At 42.0% G+C, this 26,948-nt stretch overlaps 1 protein-coding gene across 1 annotated transcript in view; it reads left to right on the top strand.

Annotated features, from left to right (window-relative positions):
• Window positions 1-19,638: 19,638 nt before the first annotated feature.
• The window catches only part of LOC112237426 (kelch-like protein 24), a 47,469-nt gene continuing 40,159 nt past the window's right edge, over window positions 19,639-26,948 (top strand). The window contains exons 1-3 of the mRNA XM_042329015.1: window positions 19,639-19,895; window positions 24,616-24,719; window positions 24,995-25,839. Of these exons, the coding sequence (XP_042184949.1) occupies window positions 24,645-24,719; window positions 24,995-25,839 (920 nt within the window). The 5' untranslated portion in view covers window positions 19,639-19,895; window positions 24,616-24,644. The remainder of the gene's footprint in view (window positions 19,896-24,615; window positions 24,720-24,994; window positions 25,840-26,948) is intronic.

Below are 26,948 nucleotides of genomic sequence, written 5' to 3'. Positions count from 1 at the left end.
CCGGTTGCCCCTTTCTTGTGGAAACAGGTCACAAATCTTGCTGCTGTGCCAAAGCAAGTGAAATGGATAAACAAAAGTGAAATAAACAAAAAGTGAAATAAACAAAAAGTGAAATAAACAAAGTGAACAGTAAATATTACACTCACACAAGAATAGACATTTCAAGTGTCATATTATGTCCATATACAGTGTGGTAACGATGTGCAAATCAAGTTTTCTTTTTTTTTTTAAAGGAAAATAAATCAACATAAATATTTACAATGGTGTTCGTTCTTCACTCGTTGCCCTTTTCTGGTGGCAACACATCTGAAACCTTGCTGCTGTGGTGGCACACTGGTATTTCACCCAGTAGATATGGGAGTATATCAATATTTTCACATTCTTTTGGGGTCTGTGTAGTCTGAGGGAAATATGAGTCTCTAATATTGTCATACATTTGGCAGGAGGTTAGGAAGTACAGCTCAGTTTCCACCTCATTTTGTGTCTCTCTCTCTCTCTCTCTCCCCCCTCTCCCTCCCCCCTCTCTCTCTCTCTCTCTCTCCCTCCCCTCTCTCTCTCTCTCCCCTCTCTCTCCCCCTCTCTCTCTCTCTCTCTCTCTCCCCCTCTCTCTCTCTCCCCTCTCCCTTTCTCTCCCCCTCTCTCTCTCCCCAACTCTCTCCCCCTCTCTCACCCCCTCTCTCTCTCCCAACTCTCTCCCCCTCTCTCGCTCTCCCCCTCTCTCTCTCCCCCTCTCTCGCTCTCCCCCCCCCTCCCCCTCTCTCTCTCCCCTCTCTCCCCCTCTCTTGCTCTCCCCCTCTTGCCCCCCCCTCTCTCTCTCGCTCCCTCTCTCTCTCTCTCCCCCTCTCGCTCCCCCTCTCTCTCTCCCCCTCTCGCTCTCGCTCCCCCTCTCTCTTCCCCCTCTCGCTCTCCCCTCCTCCCCTCTCTCTCTCACCCCCTCTCTCTCTCTCCCAACTCTCTCCCCCTCTCTCACCCCCTCTCTCTCTCCCCTCTCTCTCCCCCTCTCTCTCGCTCTCCCCCTCTCTCTCCCCTCTCTCTCTCTTTACCCCCTCTCGCTCTCACTCCCCCTCTCTCCCCCTCTCTTTCTCTCTCCCCATCTCTCCCCCCCTCTCTCTGTCTCTGTGTGTGTGTGTAGGACGAGGAGGGCGATCGCTGGTATCTGGGCTGTGTCTATTTTCTTACCAGCAGCGTCTGTAGGGGTGCTTGTGTGGTACCACTCTACTGGACCCTGTTCCCTACACATTTGCTCCCTGCCCCTCCTGCTGGTCCTCACCGTCAGCCAGTCCACTCCCATGCAGGTGGCTCTCAGTCAATCAAATAACCAAGCAATCGCAATGGAGATTACTGTGTAAACCAAGGGTAGGCAACCCTGGTCCTGCAGTGCTTCATGTTTTTTAACCGAACTGGAAGACCAGGTGTGTTGAATTTAGGCAATTACTGATCAATTAGCTCAGTTGGTGTGGTGCGAAGTTGGAACAAAATCATGCAGTACCTGCAACACTATAGGGACAGGGTTGTCTGCCTCTGGTGTAAACCTAAACAATAATTATATTCAAGAGTGAGAAGGTTTATGTATATTACAAAAAATATATTTGTTTTTTATTTATTTAACCTTTATTTAACTAGGACTCCTAGGAGTCTAGGACTATGTATTGTAAAGTGAAACCAGTATGTGTTTTTGCATACTACTGGCTTCTGTCTCATTACATGACATTGTAATTCTCAGGTGTCCATGCTGCTGGCAGTCACAGGCGTCCTCCTCATTCTGCTCCTGGTCTTCTCTGGCTATGTCGTTCTGTACTGTCGCACCCGCATGTCTGGCGTGTGGAGAGGTGAACGCTCGTCCCGGGCCAAAGGCACATTCCTCATCCACTACCTCCACCTCATCCTGTCCTTCCTGCCCATGTTGGTGCTTCTCATCAAGCTACTGCTCTACTGCCACCTTGATGCCCTGGACCTGCGTGCCAACCTGTGGGTGTCCCTGGTGGTGTGTAACATCCTCCTGGTGCTCCCCAAGGCCCTGGCTCCCTACCTGTACGGCCTCAGGTACAGGCACCTGTGTGAGGCCTTGTTGGCCTTTTATGGGCTGAAGCGGCCCACCGCCGTCTCGCCTGTCTTGTGAGAATAAAACAATAAAACATTTTCCTGGACTTATAAGAATATTAGCACAGAAGAAGAATTGAGGAGATGAGTCAGTTGACACACGTTTCACTCTGGTGTTTTTCTCAGCATCAGTATATCTTACAGGAGAATTTTCAATATTAAGAGAAATATCAAGGTCTTGAGTTGAAATGGGGACCCTTTTTCTCATATCTTATTCCAACATGGAGTTGTAAGCCATCAAACCACTCAGTCCACTTGTGACAAGCAACCCCATCCCGGGGTTGGTTGTCAGGGCAGTGTGGGTTTGGTTGTCAGGGCAGTGTGGGTTTGGTTGTCAGGACAGTGTGGTTTTGGTTGCCAGGGCAGTGTGAGGTTGGTTTTCAGGGCAGTGTGAGGTTGGTTTTCAGGGCAGTGTGAGGTTGGTTGTCAGGACAGTATGGGGTTGGTTGTCAGGACAGTATGGGGTTGGTTGTCAGGACAGTATGGGGTTGGTTGTCAGGACAGTATGGGGTTGGTTGTCAGGACAGTATGGGGTTGGTTGTCAGGACAGTATGGGGTTGGTTGTCAGGACAGTATGGGGTTGGTTGTCAGGACAGTATGGGGTTGGTTGTCACAATGTGTGCCTTTTTGTTTTTCAGCATAAATTGAACCAATTTAGAACATTTAGAAAGAAAAAAAATGCTTTCTTTATTGAACAGTATTTCTATCTAATATAATAAAAATAAATAAGTAAAAATAAATTGAACGCAGTTTAATATTTGCTTCACATTGTAGTTCTTACTCCACTCAAATCGTCATATAAATGCTTAATAGAACAATCAGTAGCCATCTGATAATTTGGATGAAAATTAAATAGTTTATAAAAGTGAAAAAAAGTAAAGCTATAAACTGCAATACTTTTCAAACAGGAACAGGTGTGTGTGTGTGTGTGTGTGTGTGTGTGTGTGTGTGTGTGTGTGTGTGTGTGTGTGTGTGTGTGTGTGTGTGTGGTGTGTGTGTGTGCGTGTTCATCTGAAGCAATCAAAGATGTCAACATTTCACAATTTTGGACAGAACAGTAGACATTAGAGTACAGCAGAGTACAGTATACTGCAGAGTACAGTAAAGAAAAGTAGTGTACAGCATACAGTAGAGTACAGTAAAGAAAAGTAGTGTACAGTAGAGTACAGTATACAGTAGAGTACAGCATACAGTAGAGTACAGTAAAGAAAAGTAGTATACAGTAGAGTACAGTACACAGTAGAGTACAGTAAAGAAAAGTAGTGTACAGTAGAGTACAGCATACAGTAGAGTACAGTAAAGAAAAGTAGTGTACAGTAGAGTACAGTATACAGTAGAGTACAGTAAAGAAAAGTAGTATACAGTAGAGTACAGCATACAGTAGAGTACAGTAAAGAAAAGTAGTATACAGTAGAGTACAGTATACAGTATAGTACAGTAAAGAAAAGTAGTGTACAGTAGAGTACTGTATACAGTAGAGTACAGCATACAGTAAAGAAAAGTAGTGTACAGTAGAGTACAGTATACAGTAGAGTACAGCATACAGTAGAGTACAGTAAAGAAAAGTAGTGTACAGTAGAGTACAGTATACAGTAGAGTACAGCATACAGTAGAGTACAGTAAAGAAAAGTAGTGTACAGTAGAGTACAGTATACAGTAGAGTACAGTAAAGAAAAGTAGTATACAGTAGAGTACAGCATACAGTAGAGTACAGTAAAGAAAAGTAGTATACAGTAGAGTACAGTATACAGTATAGTACAGTAAAGAAAAGTAGTGTACAGTAGAGTACTGTATACAGTAGAGTACAGCATACAGTAAAGAAAAGTAGTGTACAGCAGAGCACAGTATACAGTAGAGTACAGTATACAGTAGAGTAGAGTACAGTATACACTACATTACAGTATACAGTAGAGTACAGTATAGGAAAGTAGTATACAGCAGAGTACAGTATACAGCAGAGTACAGCACAGTATACAGTAGAGTAGAGTACAGCACAGTATACAGTACAGTATACAGTACAGTAGAGTACAGTATACAGCAGAGTACAGTAAAGAAAAGTAGTATACAGTAGAGTACAGTATACAGCACAGTACAGTAGAGTACAGTATACAGTAGAGTAGAGTACAGTATACAGTACATTACAGTATACAGTAGAGTACAGTATAGGAAAGTAGTATACAGCAGAGTACAGTATACAGCAGAGTACAGCACAGTACAGTATACAGTAGAGTACAGTACAGCACAGTATACAGTACAGTACAGTATACAGCAGAGTACAGTAAAGAAAAGTAGTATACAGAGTACAGTAGAGTACAGTACACAGTAGAGTACAGTACACAGTAGACAGTACAGTATACAGTATACAGTAGTACAGTATACAGTACAGTACAGCACAGTATACAGCAGTACAGCAGTATATGGTAGATTACAGTATACAGTAGAGTACAGTATACAGTAGAATACAATACACAGTAGAGTACAGCAGCAGTACAGTATAGTAGAGTACAGCAGCACAGTATACAGTACAGTACAGTATACAGCAGAGTACAGTAAAGAAAAGTAGTATACAGTACAGCACAGTATACAGTACAGTAGTAGTACAGTATACAGCACAGTACACAGTAGAGATTACAGTATACAGTAGAGTACAGTACAGTACACAGTATACAGCAGAGTACAGTATACAGTACAGTACAGTACAGTAAGAGTAGTATACAGTACAGTAGAGTACAGTATACAGCACAGTACAGTATACAGCACAGTACACAGTACAGTACACATTATACAGCAGAGTACAGTAAAGTAGTACAGCACAGTACAGTATACAGCACAGTACAGTAGAGTACAGTATACAGTATACAGCACAGTACAGTATACAGTAGAGTACAGTATACAGCAGAGTACAGCATACAGTACAGTACAGTACAGTATACAGCAGAGTACAGTAAAGAAAAGTAGTATACAGAGTACAGTATACAGCACAGTACAGTAGAGTACAGTATACAGTAGAGTACAGTATACAGTAGAGTACAGTATACAGTAGAGTACAGTATACAGCAGAGCACAGTATACAGTACAGTACAGCACAGTATACAGCAGAGTATACAGTAGATTACAGTATACAGTAGAATACAATATACAGCAGAGTACAGTATACAGTAGAGTACGGCACAGTATACAGTACAGCACAGTATACAGTAGAGTACAGCACAGTATACAGTACAGTATACAGTACAGTAGAGTACACAGTAGAGTACAGTACACAGTAGAGTACAGTATACAGCAGAGTACACAGTAGAGTACACTATACAGCAGAGTACACAGTAGAGTACAGTATATAGTAGAGTACAATATACAGTAGAGTACAGTATACAGTAGAGGACAGTAAAAGAAAAGTAGAGTGTACAGTACAGTACGACAGTCGAGTACAGTAGAGTACAGCACAGTATACATTAGGGTACAGCACAGTATACATTAGAGTACAGCACAGTATATGGTAGTGTACAGTACAATACAACACAGTAGAGTACAGCCTACAGTACAGTAGAGTACAGCATACAGTATACAGCAGAGTACAGCATACAGCAGAGTACAGTATACAGTACAGTAGAGTACAGCAGAGTATACAGTAGAGTACTGTATACAGTAGAATACAGCATACCGCAGAGTACAGTATACAGTAGAGTACAGCACAGTATACAGTAGAGTACAGTATACAGCAGAGTACACAGTAGAGTAGTGTACAGCAGAGTACACAGTAGAGTACAGCATACAGCAGAGTACAGCATACAGTACAGTAGAGTACAGCATACAGTATACAGCAGAGTACAGTATACAGTACAGTAGAGTACAGCAGAGTATACAGTAGAGTACTGTATACAGTAGAATACAGCATACAGCAGAGTACAGTATACAGTAGAGTACAGCACAGTATACAGTAGAGTACAGTATACAGCAGAGTACACAGTAGAGTAGTGTACAGCAGAGTACACAGTAGAGTACAGCATACAGCAGAGTACAGCATACAGTACAGTAGAGTACAGCATACAGTATACAGCAGAGTACAGTATACAGTACAGTAGAGTACAGCAGAGTATACAGTAGAGTACTGTATACAGTAGAATACAGCATACAGCAGAGTACAGTATACAGTAGAGTACAGCACAGTATACAGTAGAGTACAGTATACAGCAGAGTACACAGTAGAGTACAGCATACAGCAGAGTACAGCACAGTATACAGTAGAGTACAGTATACAGCAGAGTACACAGTAGAGTAGTGTACAGCAGAGTACACAGTAGAGTACAGTATATAGTAGAGTACAGTATATAGTAGAGTACAGTATATAGTAGAGGACAGTAAAGAAAAGTAGTGTACAGTAGAGTACAGCATACAGTAGAGTACAGTAAAGAAAAGTAGTATACAGTAGAGTACAGTATACAGTATAGTACAGTAAAGAAAAGTAGTGTACAGTAGAGTACTGTATACAGTAGAGTACAGCATACAGTAAAGAAAAGTAGTGTACAGCAGAGCACAGTATACAGTAGAGTACAGTATACAGTAGAGTAGAGTACAGTATACACTACATTACAGTATACAGTAGAGTACAGTATAGGAAAGTAGTATACAGCAGAGTACAGTATACAGCAGAGTACAGCACAGTATACAGTAGAGTAGAGTACAGCACAGTATACAGTACAGTATACAGTACAGTAGAGTACAGTATACAGCAGAGTACAGTAAAGAAAAGTAGTATACAGTAGAGTACAGTATACAGCACAGTACAGTAGAGTACAGTATACAGTAGAGTAGAGTACAGTATACAGTACATTACAGTATACAGTAGAGTACAGTATAGGAAAGTAGTATACAGCAGAGTACAGTATACAGCAGAGTACAGCACAGTACAGTATACAGCAGAGTACAGTAAAGAAAAGTAGTATACAGAGTACAGTAGAGTACAGTACACAGTAGAGTACAGTACACAGTAGAGTACAGTATACAGTAGAGTACAGTATACAGTACAGTACAGCACAGTATACAGCAGAGTATATGGTAGATTACAGTATACAGTAGAGTACAGTATACAGTAGAATACAATATACAGCAGAGTACAGTATACAGTAGAGTACAGCACAGTATACAGTACAGTACAGCAGAGTATACAGTAGAGTACTGTATACAGTAGAATACAGCATACAGCAGAGTACAGTATACAGTAGAGTACAGCACAGTATACAGTAGAGTACAGTATACAGCAGAGTACACAGTAGAGTACAGCATACAGTACAGCACAGTATACAGTAGAGTAGAGTACAGTACAGCACAGTATACAGTACAGTACAGTATACAGCAGAGTACAGTAAAGAAAAGTAGTATACAGAGTACAGTAGAGTACAGTACACAGTACAGTACACAGTAGAGTACAGTATACAGTAGAGTACAGTATACAGTACAGTACAGCACAGTATACAGCAGAGTATATGGTAGATTACAGTATACAGTAGAGTACAGTATACAGTAGAATACAATATACAGCAGAGTACAGTATAGTAGAGTACAGCACAGTATACAGTACAGCACAGTATACAGTACAGTAGAGTACAGTATACAGCACAGTACACAGTAGAGTACAGTATACAGCACAGTACACAGTAGAGTACAGTATACAGCACAGTACACAGTAGAGTACAGTATACAGCAGAGTACAGTAAAGAAGAGTAGTATACAGTAGAGTACAGTATACAGCACAGTACAGTAGAGTACAGTACACATTGTAGAGTACAGTATACAGCACAGTACAGTAGAGTACAGTATACAGTAGAGTACAGTATACAGTAGAGTACAGTATACAGCAGAGTACAGCATACAGTACAGTACAGTACAGTATACAGCAGAGTACAGTAAAGAAAAGTAGTATACAGAGTACAGTATACAGCACAGTACAGTAGAGTACAGTATACAGTAGAGTACAGTATACAGTAGAGTACAGTATACAGTAGAGTACAGTATACAGTAGAGTACAGTATACAGCAGAGCACAGTATACAGTACAGTACAGCACAGTATACAGCAGAGTATACAGTAGATTACAGTATACAGTAGAATACAATATACAGCAGAGTACAGTATACAGTAGAGTACGGCACAGTATACAGTACAGCACAGTATACAGTAGAGTACAGCACAGTATACAGTACAGTATACAGTACAGTAGAGTACACAGTAGAGTACAGTATACAGCAGAGTACACAGTAGAGTACACTATACAGCAGAGTACACAGTAGAGTACAGTATATAGTAGAGTACAATATACAGTAGAGTACAGTATACAGTAGAGGACAGTAAAAGAAAAGTAGAGTGTACAGTACAGTACGACAGTCGAGTACAGTAGAGTACAGCACAGTATACATTAGGGTACAGCACAGTATACATTAGAGTACAGCACAGTATATGGTAGTGTACAGTACAATACAACACAGTAGAGTACAGCCTACAGTACAGTAGAGTACAGCATACAGTATACAGCAGAGTACAGCATACAGCAGAGTACAGTATACAGTACAGTAGAGTACAGCAGAGTATACAGTAGAGTACTGTATACAGTAGAATACAGCATACCGCAGAGTACAGTATACAGTAGAGTACAGCACAGTATACAGTAGAGTACAGTATACAGCAGAGTACACAGTAGAGTAGTGTACAGCAGAGTACACAGTAGAGTACAGCATACAGCAGAGTACAGCATACAGTACAGTAGAGTACAGCATACAGTATACAGCAGAGTACAGTATACAGTACAGTAGAGTACAGCAGAGTATACAGTAGAGTACTGTATACAGTAGAATACAGCATACAGCAGAGTACAGTATACAGTAGAGTACAGCACAGTATACAGTAGAGTACAGTATACAGCAGAGTACACAGTAGAGTAGTGTACAGCAGAGTACACAGTAGAGTACAGCATACAGCAGAGTACAGCATACAGTACAGTAGAGTACAGCATACAGTATACAGCAGAGTACAGTATACAGTACAGTAGAGTACAGCAGAGTATACAGTAGAGTACTGTATACAGTAGAATACAGCATACAGCAGAGTACAGTATACAGTAGAGTACAGCACAGTATACAGTAGAGTACAGTATACAGCAGAGTACACAGTAGAGTACAGCATACAGCAGAGTACAGCACAGTATACAGTAGAGTACAGTATACAGCAGAGTACACAGTAGAGTAGTGTACAGCAGAGTACACAGTAGAGTACAGTATATAGTAGAGTACAGTATATAGTAGAGTACAGTATATAGTAGAGGACAGTAAAGAAAAGTAGTATACAGTAGAGTACAGCATACAGTAGAGTACAGTAAAGAAAAGTAGTATACAGTAGAGTACAGTATACAGTATAGTACAGTAAAGAAAAGTAGTGTACAGTAGAGTACTGTATACAGTAGAGTACAGCATACAGTAAAGAAAAGTAGTGTACAGCAGAGCACAGTATACAGTAGAGTACAGTATACAGTAGAGTAGAGTACAGTATACACTACATTACAGTATACAGTAGAGTACAGTATAGGAAAGTAGTATACAGCAGAGTACAGTATACAGCAGAGTACAGCACAGTATACAGTAGAGTAGAGTACAGCACAGTATACAGTACAGTATACAGTACAGTAGAGTACAGTATACAGCAGAGTACAGTAAAGAAAAGTAGTATACAGTAGAGTACAGTATACAGCACAGTACAGTAGAGTACAGTATACAGTAGAGTAGAGTACAGTATACAGTACATTACAGTATACAGTAGAGTACAGTATAGGAAAGTAGTATACAGCAGAGTACAGTATACAGCAGAGTACAGCACAGTACAGTATACAGCAGAGTACAGTAAAGAAAAGTAGTATACAGAGTACAGTAGAGTACAGTACACAGTAGAGTACAGTACACAGTAGAGTACAGTATACAGTAGAGTACAGTATACAGTACAGTACAGCACAGTATACAGCAGAGTATATGGTAGATTACAGTATACAGTAGAGTACAGTATACAGTAGAATACAATATACAGCAGAGTACAGTATAGTAGAGTACAGCACAGTATACAGTACAGCACAGTATACAGTACAGTAGAGTACAGTATACAGCACAGTACACAGTAGAGTACAGTATACAGCACAGTACACAGTAGAGTACAGTATACAGCAGAGTACAGTAAAGAAGAGTAGTATACAGTAGAGTACAGTATACAGCACAGTACAGTAGAGTACAGTACACATTGTAGAGTACAGTATACAGCACAGTACAGTAGAGTACAGTATACAGTAGAGTACAGTATACAGTAGAGTACAGTATACAGCAGAGTACAGCATACAGTACAGTACAGTACAGTATACAGCAGAGTACAGTAAAGAAAAGTAGTATACAGAGTACAGTATACAGCACAGTACAGTAGAGTACAGTATACAGTAGAGTACAGTATACAGTAGAGTACAGTATACAGTAGAGTACAGTACACAGTAGAGTACAGTATACAGCAGAGCACAGTATACAGTACAGTACAGCACAGTATACAGCAGAGTATACAGTAGATTACAGTATACAGTAGAATACAATATACAGCAGAGTACAGTATACAGTAGAGTACGGCACAGTATACAGTACAGCACAGTATACAGTACAGTACAGCACAGTATACAGCAGAGTATACAGTAGATTACAGTATACAGTAGAATACAATATACAGCAGAGTACAGTATACAGTAGAGTACGGCACAGTATACAGTACAGCACAGTATACAGTAGAGTACAGCACAGTATACAGTACAGTATACAGTACAGTAGAGTACACAGTAGAGTACAGTATACAGCAGAGTACACAGTAGAGTACACTATACAGCAGAGTACACAGTAGAGTACAGTATATAGTAGAGTACAATATACAGTAGAGTACAGTATACAGTAGAGGACAGTAAAAGAAAAGTAGAGTGTACAGTACAGTACGACAGTCGAGTACAGTAGAGTACAGCACAGTATACATTAGGGTACAGCACAGTATACATTAGAGTACAGCACAGTATATGGTAGTGTACAGTACAATACTACACAGTAGAGTACAGCATACAGTACAGTAGAGTACAGCATACAGTATACAGCAGAGTACAGCATACAGCAGAGTACAGTATACAGTACAGTAGAGTACAGCAGAGTATACAGTAGAGTACTGTATACAGTAGAATACAGCATACCGCAGAGTACAGTATACAGTAGAGTACAGCACAGTATACAGTAGAGTACAGTATACAGCAGAGTACACAGTAGAGTAGTGTACAGCAGAGTACACAGTAGAGTACAGCATACAGCAGAGTACAGCATACAGTACAGTAGAGTACAGCATACAGTATACAGCAGAGTACAGTATACAGTACAGTAGAGTACAGCAGAGTATACAGTAGAGTACTGTATACAGTAGAATACAGCATACAGCAGAGTACAGTATACAGTAGAGTACAGCACAGTATACAGTAGAGTACAGTATACAGCAGAGTACACAGTAGAGTACAGCATACAGCAGAGTACAGCACAGTATACAGTAGAGTACAGTATACAGCAGAGTACACAGTAGAGTAGTGTACAGCAGAGTACACAGTAGAGTACAGTATATAGTAGAGTACAGTATATAGTAGAGTACAGTATATAGTAGAGGACAGTAAAAGAAAAGTAGTGTACAGTACAGTACAATACGGCAGTCGAGTACAGTACAGTATACAGCACAGTATACAGTAGAGTACAGCACAGTATACAGTAGAGTACAGCACAGTATACAGTAGAGTACAGCACAGTATACAGTAGAGTACAGCACAGTATACAGTAGAGTACAGCACAGTATACAGTAGTGTACAGTACAATACAACACCAGACAGCAGAGTACAGCACAGAAAAGTAGTGTACAATACAATAGAGTACAGCACAGTATACAGTAGAGTACAGTATATAACAGAGTACAGTACAGTATACAGTAGAGTACAGTATATAACAGAGTACAGTACAGTATACAGTAGAGTACAGTATATAGCGATGTACAGCAGAGTACAGTACAGTATACAGCAGAGTACAGCACAGCAGTTTAACTAAGCAGAGTACAGTACAGTAGAGTTTAATTCAGCACAGTATATAGTAGAGTACAGTAACAAAAGTTGTGTATTCAGTGAAAAGCATAGTGTATTCAGTACAGTACAATAGAGTAAAGAAAGTGAAGTATAGTTCAGTACAGTACTTTAGTATTATATTCTACCGTACTCTACGGATTTAAACGCAACTGTACTGTAGTCTACTGAATTAAATAACTATGGTACTGTACTCTAATGTACTATACTCTACGGAATTAAACTCAACTGTACTGTACTCTAATGTACTGTACTCTACGGAATTAAACTCAACTGTACTGTACTCTAATGTACTGTACTCTACGGAATTAAACTCAACTGTACTGTACTCTAATGTACTGTACTCTACGGACTTAAACTGTACTGTACTGAATTCAACTGTTCTGGACTGCAGTGGGTGGCTGTGGGAGATCTTCCAGAAAGAAATGTCAATAGGCTTACCATAATGTTTTGTTTTTACGAGCATCGTTGAGATTCTTGCTGTAATGAAAAGCGCTAACAAATTAAACGTGTTATTACACTGTACTGTAGTTTACTGTACTGTACTCTACTGAATTACACTGGACTCAATTCAACTCTATTGTACTGTACTCTACTGAATTACACTGGACTCTACTAAACTCTATTGTACTGTACTCTACTGAATTACACTGGACTCAATTCAACTCTATTGTACTGTACTCTACTGAATTACACTGGACTCTACTAAACTCTATTGTACTGTACTCTACTGAATTACACTGGACTCAATTCAACTCTATTGTACTGTACTCTACTGAATTACACTGGACTCTACTAAACTCTATTCTACTGTACTCTACTGAATTACACTGGACTCAATTCAACTCTATTGTACTGTACTCTACTGATTTACACTGGACTCTACTAAACTCTATTGTACTGTACTCTACTGAATTATACTGGACTCAATTCAACTCTATTGTACTGTACTCTACTGAATTACACTGGACTCTACTAAACTCTATTGTACTGTACTCTACTGAATTACAATGGACTCAACTAAACTCTATTGTACTGTACTCTACTGAATTACACTGGACTCAACTAAACTCTATTCTACTGTACTCTACTGAATTACACTGGACTCTACTAAACTCTATTGTACTGTACTCTACTGAATTACACTGGACTCTACTAAACTCTATTGTACTGTACTCTACTGAATTACACTGGACTCAACTAAACTCTATTCTACTGTACTCTACTGAATTACACTGGACTCAACTAAACTCTATTGTACAGTACTCTACTGAATTACACTGGACTCTACTAAACTCTATTGTACTGTACTCTACTGAATTACACTGGACTCTACTAAACTCTATTGTACTGTACTCTACTGAATTACACTGGACTCAACTAAACTCTATTGTACTGTACTCTACTGAATTACACTGGACTCAACTAAACTCTATTGTACTGTACTCTACTGAATTACACTGGACTCTACTAAACTCTATTGTACTGTACTCTACTGAATTGCTCTGTACTGCACTGTACTGTACTCTACTGTACTGGGCTGTACTCGGCTGAATTAAACTACTGTACTGGACTGTACATGGCTGAATTAAACTCTACTGTACTGGACTGTACTCGGCTGAATTAAACTCTACTGTACTGGACTGTACTCGGCTGAATTAAACTCTACTGTATTGTGCTGTACTCGGCTGAATTAAACTCTACTGTACTCGGCTGAATTAAACTGTACTGTGCTGTACTCGGCTGAATTAAACTACTGTACTGTGCTGTACTCGGCTGAATTAAACTCTACTGTACTGGACTGTACTCGGCTGAATTAAACTGTACTGTGCTGTACTCGGCTGAATTAAACTCTACTGTACTGTGCTGTACTCGGCTGAATTAAACTGTACTGTGCTGTACTCGGCTGAATTAAACTCTACTGTACTGTGCTGTACTTGGCTGAATTAAACTCTACTGTACTGTGCTGTACTCGGCTGAATTAAACTCTACTGTACTGTGCTGTACTCAGCTGAATTAAACTCTACTGTACTCTACTCTACTGTACTGGACTGTACTCGGCTGAATTAAACTCTACTGTGCTGTACTCGGCTGAATTAAACTCTACTGTACTCTACTCTACTGTACTGGACTGTACTCGGCTGAATTAATCTCTACTGTGCTGTACTCGGCTGAATTAAACTCTACTGTACTGTGCTGTACTCGGCTGAATTAAACTCTACTGTACTGGACTGTACTCGGCTGAATTAAACTCTACTGTACTGGACTGTACTCGGCTGAATTAAACTCTGCTGTATTGTGCTGTACTCGGCTGAATTAAACTCTACTGTACTCGGCTGAATTAAACTGTACTGTGCTGTACTCGGCTGAATTAAACTACTGTACTGTGCTGTACTCGGCTGAATTAAACTCTACTGTACTGGACTGTACTCGGCTGAATTAAACTGTACTGTGCTGTACTCGGCTGAATTAAACTCTACTGTACTGTGCTGTACTCGGCTGAATTAAACTGTACTGTGCTGTACTCGGCTGAATTAAACTCTACTGTACTGTGCTGTACTTGGCTGAATTAAACTCTACTGTACTGTGCTGTACTCGGCTGAATTAAACTCTACTGTACTGTGCTGTACTCAGCTGAATTAAACTCTACTGTACTCTACTCTACTGTACTGGACTGTACTCGGCTGAATTAAACTCTACTGTGCTGTACTCGGCTGAATTAAACTCTACTGTACTCTACTCTACTGTACTGGACTGTACTCGGCTGAATTAATCTCTACTGTGCTGTACTCGGCTGAATTAAACTCTACTGTACTGTGCTGTACTCGGCTGAATTAAACTGTACTGGACTGTACTCGGCTGAATTAAACTCTACTGTACTGTGCTGTACTCGGCTGAATTAAACTCTACTGTACTGTACTCGGCTGAATTAAACTACTGTACTCGGCTGAATTAAACTACTGTGCTGTGCTGTTTAACTCTACTGTGCTGTAATTAAACTAACTCTACTGTGCTGTACTCGGCTGAATTAAACTACTGTGCTGTACTCGGCTGAATTAAACTCTACTGTGCTGTACTCGGCTGAATTAAACTCTACTGTACTGTGCTGTACTCGGCTGAATTAAACTCTACTGTGCTGTACTCGGCTGAATTAAACTCTACTGTACTGTGCTGTACTCGGCTGAATTAAACTCTACTGTGCTGTACTCGGCTGAATTAAACTCTACTGTGCTGTACTCGGCTGAATTAAACTCTACTGTGCTGTACTCGGCTGAATTAAACTACTGTGCTGTGCTCGGCTGAATTAAACTCTACTGTACTGTGCTGTACTCGGCTGAATTAAACTACTGTACTGGACTGTACTCGGCTGACTTAAACTCTACTCTACTGGACTGTACTCGGCTGAATTAAACTGGACTGGACTGGACTGGACTGTACTCGGCTGAATTAAACTCTACTGTACTGGACTGTACTCGCCTGAATTAAACTCTACTCTACTGGACTGTACTCGGCTGAATTAAACTACTGTACTCGGCTGAATTAAACTCTACTGTACTCGACTGAATTAAACTCTACTGGACTGGACTGTACTCGGCTGAATTAAACTCTACTGTACTGGACTGTGCTCGACTGAATTAAACTCTACTGTACTGTACTGGACTCGGCTGAATTAAACTCTACTGTACTGGACTGTACTCGGCTGAATTAAACTCTACTGTACTGTACTGGACTCGGCTGAATTAAACTCTACTGTACTGGACTGTGCTCGGCTGAATTAAACTCTACTGTACTGGACTGTACTCGGCTGAATTAAACTCTACTGTACTGGACTGTACTCGGCTGAATTAAACTCTACTGTACTGGACTGTACTCGGCTGAATTAAACTCTACTGCACTGGACTGTACTCGGCTGAATTAAACTCTACTGTACTGGACTGGACTTGCTGTCCAAACTTGTGAAACAGAGACTGTTCAACATCTGGAAAATACAGTCAGGTCCATAAAAATGTGGACATTGTTAAGTTATTATAATCATGTGATTATTAAGTTATTAATATTTTTAGGTGCCTACCACAGCATATAGGAGTTGAGATTAAATAATGAATATGTGCTGAAAGTGCACATTTTCAGCTTTAATTTGAGGGTTTCTACATCCAAATCGGGTGAACGGTGTAGGAATTACAGCACTTTTTATATGTGGTCCCTCTTTAAGTGACCAAAAGTAATTGGACAATTGGCTGTTCAGTTCCATGGCCAGGTGTGTTATTCCCTCATTAGTTTTGTTTACAAGTAAACAGATATAAGGTCTAGAGTTGATTTCAAGTGTGGCATTTGGAATCTGTTGCTGTTAACCCTCAATATGAAGTCCAAAGTGCTGTCACTGCCAGTGAAACAAGCCATCATTAGGCTGAACAATCAAAACAAACCCATCAGAGAGATAGCAAAAACATTAGGTGTGGCCAAATCAACTATTTGGTACATTCTTAAAGAGAAAGAATGCACTGGTGAACTCTGGGACACCAAAAGGCCCGGAAGACCACAGAAAACAACTGTGCTGGATGACAGAATAATGATTCCCCTGGTGAAGAAAACCCCCTTCTCAACAGTTAACACGCCTACCTCCTGGAGGGTATCTGTGTCAATGTCAACATTCAAGAAAAGACAGAGTAAATTCAGAGGGTTTACCACAAGACGGAAACATTGGTGAACCTCAAACAAGAAGACCAGATTAGAGTTTGCCAAACATCTATAAAAAGCCTGTACAGTTCCCGGAACAACATCCTATGGACAGATGAGACAAAGATAAACTTGTACCAGAATGATGGGAAGAGAAGAGTATGGAGAAGGAAAGGAACTGCTCATGAGCCGTAGCATACTGTACCACACTATACCACCTCATCTATGAAGCATGGTGGAGGTAGTGTTATGGGGTGGGCATGAATGGCTTCCAATGGGCCTGGTTCCCTTGTATTTATTGATGATGTGACTGCTGACAAAAGCAGCAGGATGAATCCTGAAGTGGTTAGGGCTATATTATCTGCTCAGATTCAGCCAAATGCTTCAAAACTCATTGGATGGCGCTTCATAGTGCAGATGGACCCGAAGCATACCGTGAAAACAACCCAATTATTTTTTAAGGCAAAGAAGTGGAATCTTCTGCAATGGCCAAGTCGATCATGTGACCTGAATCTAATTGAGCATGCATTTCACTTGCTTAAGGCAAAACGCCCCAATAACAAGCAGGAACTGAAGACAGCTGCAGGAAAGGACTGGCAGAGCATCACCAGGGAAGAAACCCAGCATCTGGTGATGTCTATGGGTTCCAGACTTCAGGCAGTCATTGACTGCAAAGGATTTGCAACCAAGTATTAAAACTCACAATTAAATTTATGATTGTTAGTTTGTCCAATTACTTTTGAGCCCCTAAAATGGAGGGGTTATGTATAAAAATTGTTGTAATTCCTACATGGTTCATACAACATTTTTGACAAAACCCTTAAATTGAAGATGAAAGTCTACACTTAAAGCACATCTTGATTGTTTCCTTTCAAATCCATTGTGGCGGCGTACAGAGACAAAATCATGCAGTGTGTCACTGTCCAAATACTTATGGACCTGACTAGTTTTTCTAGGCGTCTTTTCAACTCATTTAGTACTTTAGTAATGGGAATGGATTATGACCAGCAACCCCAACATCAATGTGACCCCTGCTCCCCGCCCAATGCTAATTAAGATGCTAGTTACCACATGGCTTGACCTATAATAAACTCTCACAAATAAGCTTGAAATAAAGCTCTCCCTTTCCTGTTTTCAATCATGTTTATAAAAACTTCCATCATACAACAGTTTATTAAAGAAATAACAAGCTCTGAATATTTACTTTCAGCCATAAAGAAAGATAATATTCCATCTCACCTCAATGTTCTGTGACCCTGACTGACCTCATGGAGGATAACCATGTTTATCTTCAGATTATGACACAACGCTCTTTGAGTTTTGAGTAATAACCAGGGTGACAACCAACTAGTGAGACAACCAAACCCTGTCTCCTCTATTTTGTCCTTCAGAAAGTAATGACAGCTCAAATCCCCCACGCCAACAGTCTGTGACATGAACACTTTTGACATTGACCTTAATTGACCAAGCTGCTTTCTCTGATTCTACCATTTTCTGAATGGTTAGTTAACAGTGAGTGGGTTTACATGCACACTGATAATTCGATATCAAACTGATTTGGGCAGATGGTCAACTATGGCATTAGTCAAGAGACCATAGAGAGTCAACAACATCTGGAATCCACATCTGTTGCTGGATGTCAAATGAACAGTACCACATGAACTGGAGAAATGTTATCTAACTACTAATCTCCTTTAACCCAGAACTAAAATCTTGGTAATTTGGTCAATGCCTTATTATTTACCCAGTCTGTCCACAACAGATTATGTAACAACCTGCTTGTCTATAAACTAAAGGTAACGGGTTTTTCGAATATAGTTTTGTCAAGAAATTGCTTTATTTTCATGACTCACAATGCCACAATGTATATGCATTGAACATCCACTAGAGGGCAATTGTGTTTCAAAACAGGGTTTTCGACTGATGACGTAAGGCATTGACAAGTTGGGACAAAACATTGAAAATGGGTCAGAGACCAAAAGTGAGAAACTAGCTCTCGAAGGATAACCTTCCTTGGCTAAATGGGATTGTGCAATATTGTAATGAAATTACGACATGATTCATTTAACTCCTCCCTTACTGTAGAGATTTGCTGCTGCCGCAGCATGTTTTTAACCGTTCTACCCACGTGCCCCATATCGGGTTACAACTGAAAAACATAGCCTTTGTTTACCACATGGCTGAGAGTTATATAAAGATCTTCACTGTTTAATGTAGCTTTAAATTTATTTTAAAAATCAGGACAGTAGAATACAACACAACTATATGTCATTGACCAGTGTGTGATTGAAAATAATGTAAATTGTTGTTTGTTTTCCATTCAATTTATATTGTAAAAACTTGGTCAGCTTTCAGCATTAAGGAAAGTTACTAAAGTATGTCTGATTCGTACTACACTTGTCTCTCAACTCATGCTCATAAATGACCCGATGAGTACTCATTAGGCCTATCGCACTATTGGGCAATAGTCTGTACTTTATTACACAATTGGTGTTGACAACAAAGTTTCCCGATTTTTTTGTGGAAAAAGTGTTCAACTTCAGGGAAGTTTTGTTTGCAAACAAAGGCCAGCCACGCGGACGAAAGAGGTGCTTTGGGAAGTGCTGTTTTCTGATTGCACACCTCTAAGGCACAACCACTTCTTATGAAATACACTACCCATAAGCACCAATAACTCCAGCTGACTGGGTCGGCATATTCTGAGGATGTGACCTATATCTCGCTGTGATGTTTACACTTTGTTACAGTTCTTTGTCTCAGCCAGCATAACAAGTCAGGATGTCTGGGACATAGAGAAATACGTATTTTTCTGTTTTTATTTATGTGTAAAGAAACCTATTTTTATCATAACATTTTTGGACCAAGAATTTTCGGAACAACATTTTCTTCAACTTTATTTTTTATTTTTCCACGACTCCAAATAGCCGAGGCGGCTCACACGGAAAATTTTGGATAAGGTAAAGTACTTTACTAAAAATAGGAAGTAACATATAACGTGTATTTCAATACGCTTTTGTATTCAGTTGTGGCATTGGATTTTTGGTAAAGATACTGTATGCGTTAATTTGTTGCCCTAAGCTTAATTGCTCACTGTTCAAGGTTGCCGAGAATAAGTAATCGGTTTTTGGCTGATGGGACACAATTGAAAAGCATACCATCTATAGCAGATATCACGAGTTAACTTTTTTGGAGTTGTTATTGTACATGCGTTTTATGCAAAACATTTTCACAGTCATAATCCACGTATTGCTGCAAAATAATAATGTTCGATTCCATGCATAACATTGATTCTGTCAATTCTGATCAGAATTTAATCTGCTCAATTTTGGGGGGGAATTTGCTTGTTTATTGTGTGTAATTAATTTTAAAAAAGACATAAAAAAAGACGTGACAAGAAGACGAGGTCACTGTGGCTATATAAGAGATGCAATAGCTGTTACATGCGGAGTAAACTTCACACCTCCATGGAGTGGAGTTTAGTCCGCTAACTTTGTTGTGGTCTTTATATAGCCTACAGCTACACAGGTCATAAGAAGGGAATGTTCCATGCGTCAGGGAAGGAGGCTCTGCCACTTGCAAACCCTTGCTTTTGTGTTACTTAATTACGAGGAGGTGCTGCAGCTGTGGACTAGGATAACACACACGCAAACAGTTGTGTGTTTTGTTCCGCTTGGCGTCTTGCGGTGGACGGCCAGGTTAAATATAGCCGGGATGAGAGTGACTACGTTCATCAGATAGCTGGCCAGACCCGTGCGCTGCGGTTAATAACCGCCTTGATTTAGTAACGGCACGCACGTGACCTGAGTGAAGAGCGCGCGCTAGTGCCTCAAAGACACCATGAGCAAATGTCAACATCTATATCTTTATGTAAAAAAAACAAGCAGATACTCCTGGCAGAATGAGACAGAGTGAAGGAGTCATTTTCCCGTCTAAATGAACTAGATGGTTTGAGATAGATGGCCTGGGGCTATACACCTGTGTGTGTGCGTGTTCGTGTAAAAAAACTGAGCTGAAGATAGCCTACTCAGACCTGTTTTTTGCTCCAAATTTGCCATTCTCTGGAAGTGAAAAAAATCACCAAGGAGGAGTGACCCCGAGGCTCTTCTCCCAGAATTGACGGTAATCTGGTTTGGCATTAATCTGGTATGGCATGAATCTGGTTTAGCAGTCAGTCTGTTTCGAAGACTATGCCTCTAGGCACCCACAGTTAGAGGATCACTGTTGAAAAGACTATAGGCCCGGTTTCAACCGCTGTCGCAGATTGCTCACTGTTAAATGCATGATGGGGTGATGCCTATCTTTTCTTCACCTAGTTTCATTCAAAGCAAACATGATTGATGTACCATTGCACAACAACCTTTCTAGCTCTATTGTCCTTGTGGTTGCTGGCCTTTTCAACTGTAGTACTATGTCCCAGGGAACATCTGCTTCAGTACAGAGACAGAGGGAGGGGTTAGTTTGTAGACATGTGCATATTTACCTGGTTAAATAAAGGTGAAATAAATAAAATAATAATAATTCAGGCCCGGCTCAAGCCTTTTGGGGCCCTAAGCGGGATTTGGTTAGGGGGCCCCCCCAACCTCCCAGCAAAGTTAATTTCATGTAGTTCTACACATTTTGCCTTGGGGTGTAGTTCAAACGTTGCCGTTTTAAAGCCAGTTCTCAGAAATTCTACACATTTTGTGACTAATGCTATGTTAATATGATATTTGTCGCAGCGGTCTAAAGCACTGCATCTCATTGCTAGAGGTGCCACTACAGACCCTGGTTCATTTCCAGGCTGTATCACAACCAGCCGTGATTGGGAGTCCCATAGGGTGGCGCACAATTGGCCCAGCGTCGTCCAGGTTAGGGTTTGGCCGGGGTCGGGCCATCATTGTAAATAAGACTTTGTTCTTAACTGACTTGCCTAGTTAAATATATATATTTATATATATATATATATATATATATATATATATATATATATATATATATATATATTTATTTATATTTTTAAATAACCAAATCAATCGGGGCCCCTGGAGGTCAGGGCCTCTGGGTACAGTATTTTATTACTACAAGTTTAGATAGCTGGCTAGACTAACTACCAATGTAAGTGTTGTTAGCTGACATGCTTACTGTCAGTGACTGACATAATGAGAAAAACTGCTGATGCACAACCACATTTTGAAATTGCACCCGGTGTGTTCTTCTATTCTTACTCTCAATAGTAAGTTGCGATCCCTGCTTGAGTTCTAAAAATAAATGAAATACAATTATGTTTTGGGGACTGGGGCCCCCTGGCGGCCGTGGGCTCTAAGCGACCGTTTATGTCGCTTATGCCTGGAACTGGCCCTGTGCGTATGGCTGGAACTGGCCCTGTGCGTATGGCTGGAACTGGCCCTGTGCGTATGGCTGGAACTGGCCCTGTGGCCCTGTGTGTATGCCTGGAACTGGCCCTGTGCGTATGCCTGGAACTGGCCCTGTGCGTATGCCTGGAACTGGCCCTGTGCGTATGCCTGGAACTGGCCCTGTGCGTATGGCTGGAACTGGCCCTGTGCGTATGGCTGGAACTGTCCCTGTGCGTATGGCTGGAACTGGCCCTGTGCGTACTGGAACCCCTGTGCGTATGGCTGGAACTGGCCCTGTGCGTATGGCTGGAACTGGCCCAGTGCGTATGGTTGGAACTGGCCCTGTGCGTATGGCTGGAACTGGCCCTGTGCGTATGGCTGGAACTGGCCCTGTGCGTATGGCTGGAACTGGCCCTGTGCGTATGGCTGGAACTGGCCCTGTGCGTATGGCTGGAACTGGCCCTGTGCGTATGGCTGGAACTGGCCCTGTGCGTATGGCTGGAACTGGCCCTGTGCGTATGGCTGGAACTGGCCCTGTGCGTATGGCTGGAACTGGCCCTGTGCGTATGGCTGGAACTGGCCCTGTGCGTATGCCTGGAACTGGCCCTGTGCGTATGCCTGGAACTGGCCCTGTGCGTATGCTTGGAACTGGCCCTGTGCATATGCCTGGAACTGGCCCTGTGCGTATGGCTGGAACTGGCCCTGTGCATATGCCTGGAACTGGCCCTGTGCGTATTGCTGGAGTTTCTAAGCCTTCAAAATGACATTTTTTCCTCTACTGTGATGCAAGATACAGTAGCTCTACCCTGCAGACGCTGGAATTGTTAGTACAACTAGTTCTCTCTCTGAAGCGGAAAGCAGACTGATTCCCTTGTGACTTATGGCCATTGCCTCTGGAGTGTACTTGGTTTCTCCATTTCGTCACAGCAGCAGTGGTTCAAGTTCAGTAGTTAAGTTCAACTTCAAGTGACTTGTATAACTTGATTTATACTTATTTATAACAATTGTAAGTTTTGATCTAGAGCTACATAGGCTTATAACAGGTCTATAACACATGCACATTCAGATCTACTGTTCCTTAAGGTATAACACCACATATAAACTGATTTACACTTATATAGGGTTATAACATACATGTAACACATTAATCATCTGAAATAAATATACAGCATAACTAGACGGGGCAGCAGGATAGCCTAGTTGTTAGAGTGTTGGGCTAGTAACCGAAAGGTTGCAAGTTCAAATCCCCGAGCTGACAAGGTATAAATCTGTCATTCTGCCCCTGAACAGGCAGTTAACCCACTGTTCCTAGGCCGTCATTGAAAATAAGTTTTTTTTCTTAACTGACTTGCCTGGTTAAATAAAGGTTAAAAAAAACTAAAACGAGTAAAGAGCTCATTTATTGCTTGATCTACACCCATACCACTTTAACCTTATTTCCTGTTGTCCCTCCAGGTATCCGGTCGATCTATAACCTTATTTCCTGTTCTCCCTCCAGGTATCCGGTCGATCTATAACCTTATTTCCTGTTGTCCCTCCAGGTATCCTGTCGATCTATAACCTTATTTCCTGTTGTCCCTCCAGGTATCCGGTCGGTCTATAACCTTATTTCCTGTTGTCCCTCCAGGTATCCGGTCGATCTATAACCTTATTTCCTGTTGTCCCTCCAGGTATCCGGTCGGTCTATAACCTTATTTCCTGTTGTCCCTCCAGGTATCCGGTCGGTCTATAACCTTATTTCCTGTTGTCCCTCCAGGTATCCGGTCGGTCTATAACCTTATTTCCTGTTGTCCCTCCAGGTATCCGGTCGGTCTATAACCTTATTTCCTGTTGTCCCTCCAGGTATCAGGTCAGTTTAACCTTATTTCCTGTTGTCCCTCCAGGTATCCGGTCGGTCTATAACCTTATTTCCTGTTGTCCCTCCAGGTATCCGGTCGATCTATAACCTTATTTCCTGTTGTCCCTCCAGGTATCAGGTCAGTTTAACCTTATTTCCTGTTGTCCCTCCAGGTATCCGGTCGGTCTATAACCTTATTTCCTGTTGTCCCTCCAGGTATCCGTCCTATAACCTTATTTCCTGTTGTCCCTCCAGGTATCCGGTCGATCTATAACCTTATTTCCTGTTGTCCCTCCAGGTATCAGGTCAGTTTAACCTTATTTCCTGTTGTCCCTCCAGGTATCCGGTCGGTCTATAACCTTATTTCCTGTTGTCCCTCCAGGTATCAGGTCAGTTTAACCTTATTTCCTGTTGTCCCTCCAGGTATCCGGTCGGTCTATGACCTTATTTCCTGTTGTCCCTCCAGGTATCTGGTCGTTCTAAGCTTATTTCCTGTTGTCCCTCCAGGTATCTGGTCCGTCTATAGGGCAGCAGCCATGGTGTTGATCCTGGGCAGACGGCTCAACAGGGAGGACTCTGGGACCAGGGACTCCCCCGCCGTCAAACGAAAGGTGCTCACTAAACCCACTCATTTTATCACAACTCCGAGTTCTTACTAGTCTTGACAAGTGTTTTGAAGGGCAATGTGTGTCAATTATTTCTCAAATGGCAAATAAAAACATACTAAAATCACATTTTTCCAAGAAGCATAACAAACGGGAACATGGCCAAGACCCCCTCTTCCAGTTTATAAACCAGTGCAGGGTTATCACTTTTGACTGTAGATTAAAAGTTACAGAGTAGGCCTTTAAAAGTAAATTAAACTCATTCTTTTCATCCCTCCAAGGTGTTCGAAGTGGACTCCAAAACCCTGACCGGTAATGAAGTTCTGGAGTTCTCCTCCGGCTCCTCCCACTCGGAGGCCATCTTGCAGGTGTTCAACGAGTTCCGCGACAGCCGCCTCTTCACCGACGTGGTCATCAGCGTGCAGGGCCGCGAGTTCCCCTGCCACCGTGCTGTGCTCTCTGCCTGTTCCTCCTACTTCCGTGCCATGTTCTGCAATGACCACCGCGAGTCGCGTGAGATGCTGGTGGAGATCAACGGCATCCTGGCCGAGGCCATGGACTCCTTCCTCAGCTACGTCTACACGGGCCGCGCCAAGATCACCACCGACAACGTGCAGTTCCTCTTCGAGACCTCCAGCCTCTTCCAGATCTCCACGCTCCGCGACGCCTGCGCCAAGTTCCTCGAAGACCAGCTTGACCCTTGCAATTGCTTGGGCATCCAACGCTTCGCCGACGCCCACGCTTTGAAACAGCTGGCCAGCCGCTGCCGCTCGTACGCCCTGGCCAACTTCCCTGACGTGGCCCAACACGAGGAGTTCCTGGACCTGAGGAGAGACGAGCTGGAGGAGTACATCTGCAGTGACGAACTGGCCATCGGGAAGGAGGAGGTGGTGTTTGAGGCGGTGATGCGCTGGGTGTACCACAGTGTGGAGCCCCGGAGGCCCGTGCTTAAGGACCTGCTGCACCACGTCCGCCTGCCCCTGCTGCACCCCAACTACTTTGTCCAGACAGTGGAAGGAGACCAGATCATCCAGACGGCGCCAGAGTGCTACCAGCTCCTCCACGAGGCCCGGCGGTACCACGTACTGGGCAACGAGATGATGTCCCCCAGGACCCGCCCACGCAGGTACTGTGCAGGGGATGCTGGGAGGTGTATTTCAGAGACTTGGTCAGTCAATTAAATTCAATAGAACTGCATTGTCCCTCAAGGGGAATTGTATTTGGCAAAGCTTTATGGATAGAGCAATTCAACACATCTAGGTAAGGCAGAATTCACCTCCTGCCTTCAAAGAGTCCTTTATTTATTATAAGGCCCTGAAGGAACTAGGGCCCTCTCAAATATGAGGAAGTGTTGTGACTGAATACGGTACAGTTCCTTCTTCCCTGCCAGTCAACTGGAAGACACATTATATGTAATCTCTAATTCCTCTTGGCTCGTCACTCATCTTTCACAATCATTTCATGGGGATTAACTGTAATTCTAAAAAGGATAAGAATGTCTGTTTGTAAACAAAAACCACTGCCACTTTGCTCTCGGCTCAAGTAAAGAACCACCCACCTTTGCCTCTGTGAGGAGAAAGATGAGAGAGAAAGACAGACAGAGAGTGATGGAGAGAGAGAAAGAAAGAGAGACAGAGAGAGAGAGAGAGAGAGAGACACAGACAGACAGAGAGTGATGGAGAGAGACAGAAAGACAGACAGAGAGGGATGGAGAGAGAGAGATAGAAAGACAGACAAACAGACAGACAGAGAGTGATGGAGAGAGAGACAGACAGACAGAGAGTGATGGTGAGAGACAGACAGAGAGTGATGGAGAGAGAGAGAGAGAGAGAAAGACAGACAGAGAGTGATGGAGAGAGAGACACAGACAGAGAGTGATGGAGAGAGAGAGAAAGACAGACAGAGAGTGATGGAGGGAGAGACAGACAGACAGACAGTGATGGAGAGAGAGAGAAAGACAGACAGAGTGATGGAGAGAGAGAGAAAGACAGACAGATAGTGATGAGAGAGAGAGAAAGACAGACAGAGAGTGATGGAGAGAGAGAGAAAGACAGACAGATAGTGATGAGAGAGAGAGAAAGACAGACAGAGAGTGATGGAAAGAGAGCGAAAGACAGACAGAGATGACTGAAAGATCAAAGGAAGAGTGTCAGACCCAGTACTCCACTGGGTCTGAGAAGCTCCCGCGCTGAGGTCTGTTCAACGCTGGTCCGACCAATCTGATTCCACACTCCA

The sequence above is a fragment of the Oncorhynchus tshawytscha genome, linkage group LG10 (assembly GCF_018296145.1).
Source record: "Oncorhynchus tshawytscha isolate Ot180627B linkage group LG10, Otsh_v2.0, whole genome shotgun sequence".
NCBI classification, from domain to species: domain Eukaryota; kingdom Metazoa; phylum Chordata; class Actinopteri; order Salmoniformes; family Salmonidae; genus Oncorhynchus; species Oncorhynchus tshawytscha.
Note: the sequence above shows the minus strand (reverse complement) of the source record. Positions and strands in the feature narration are given on the sequence as shown.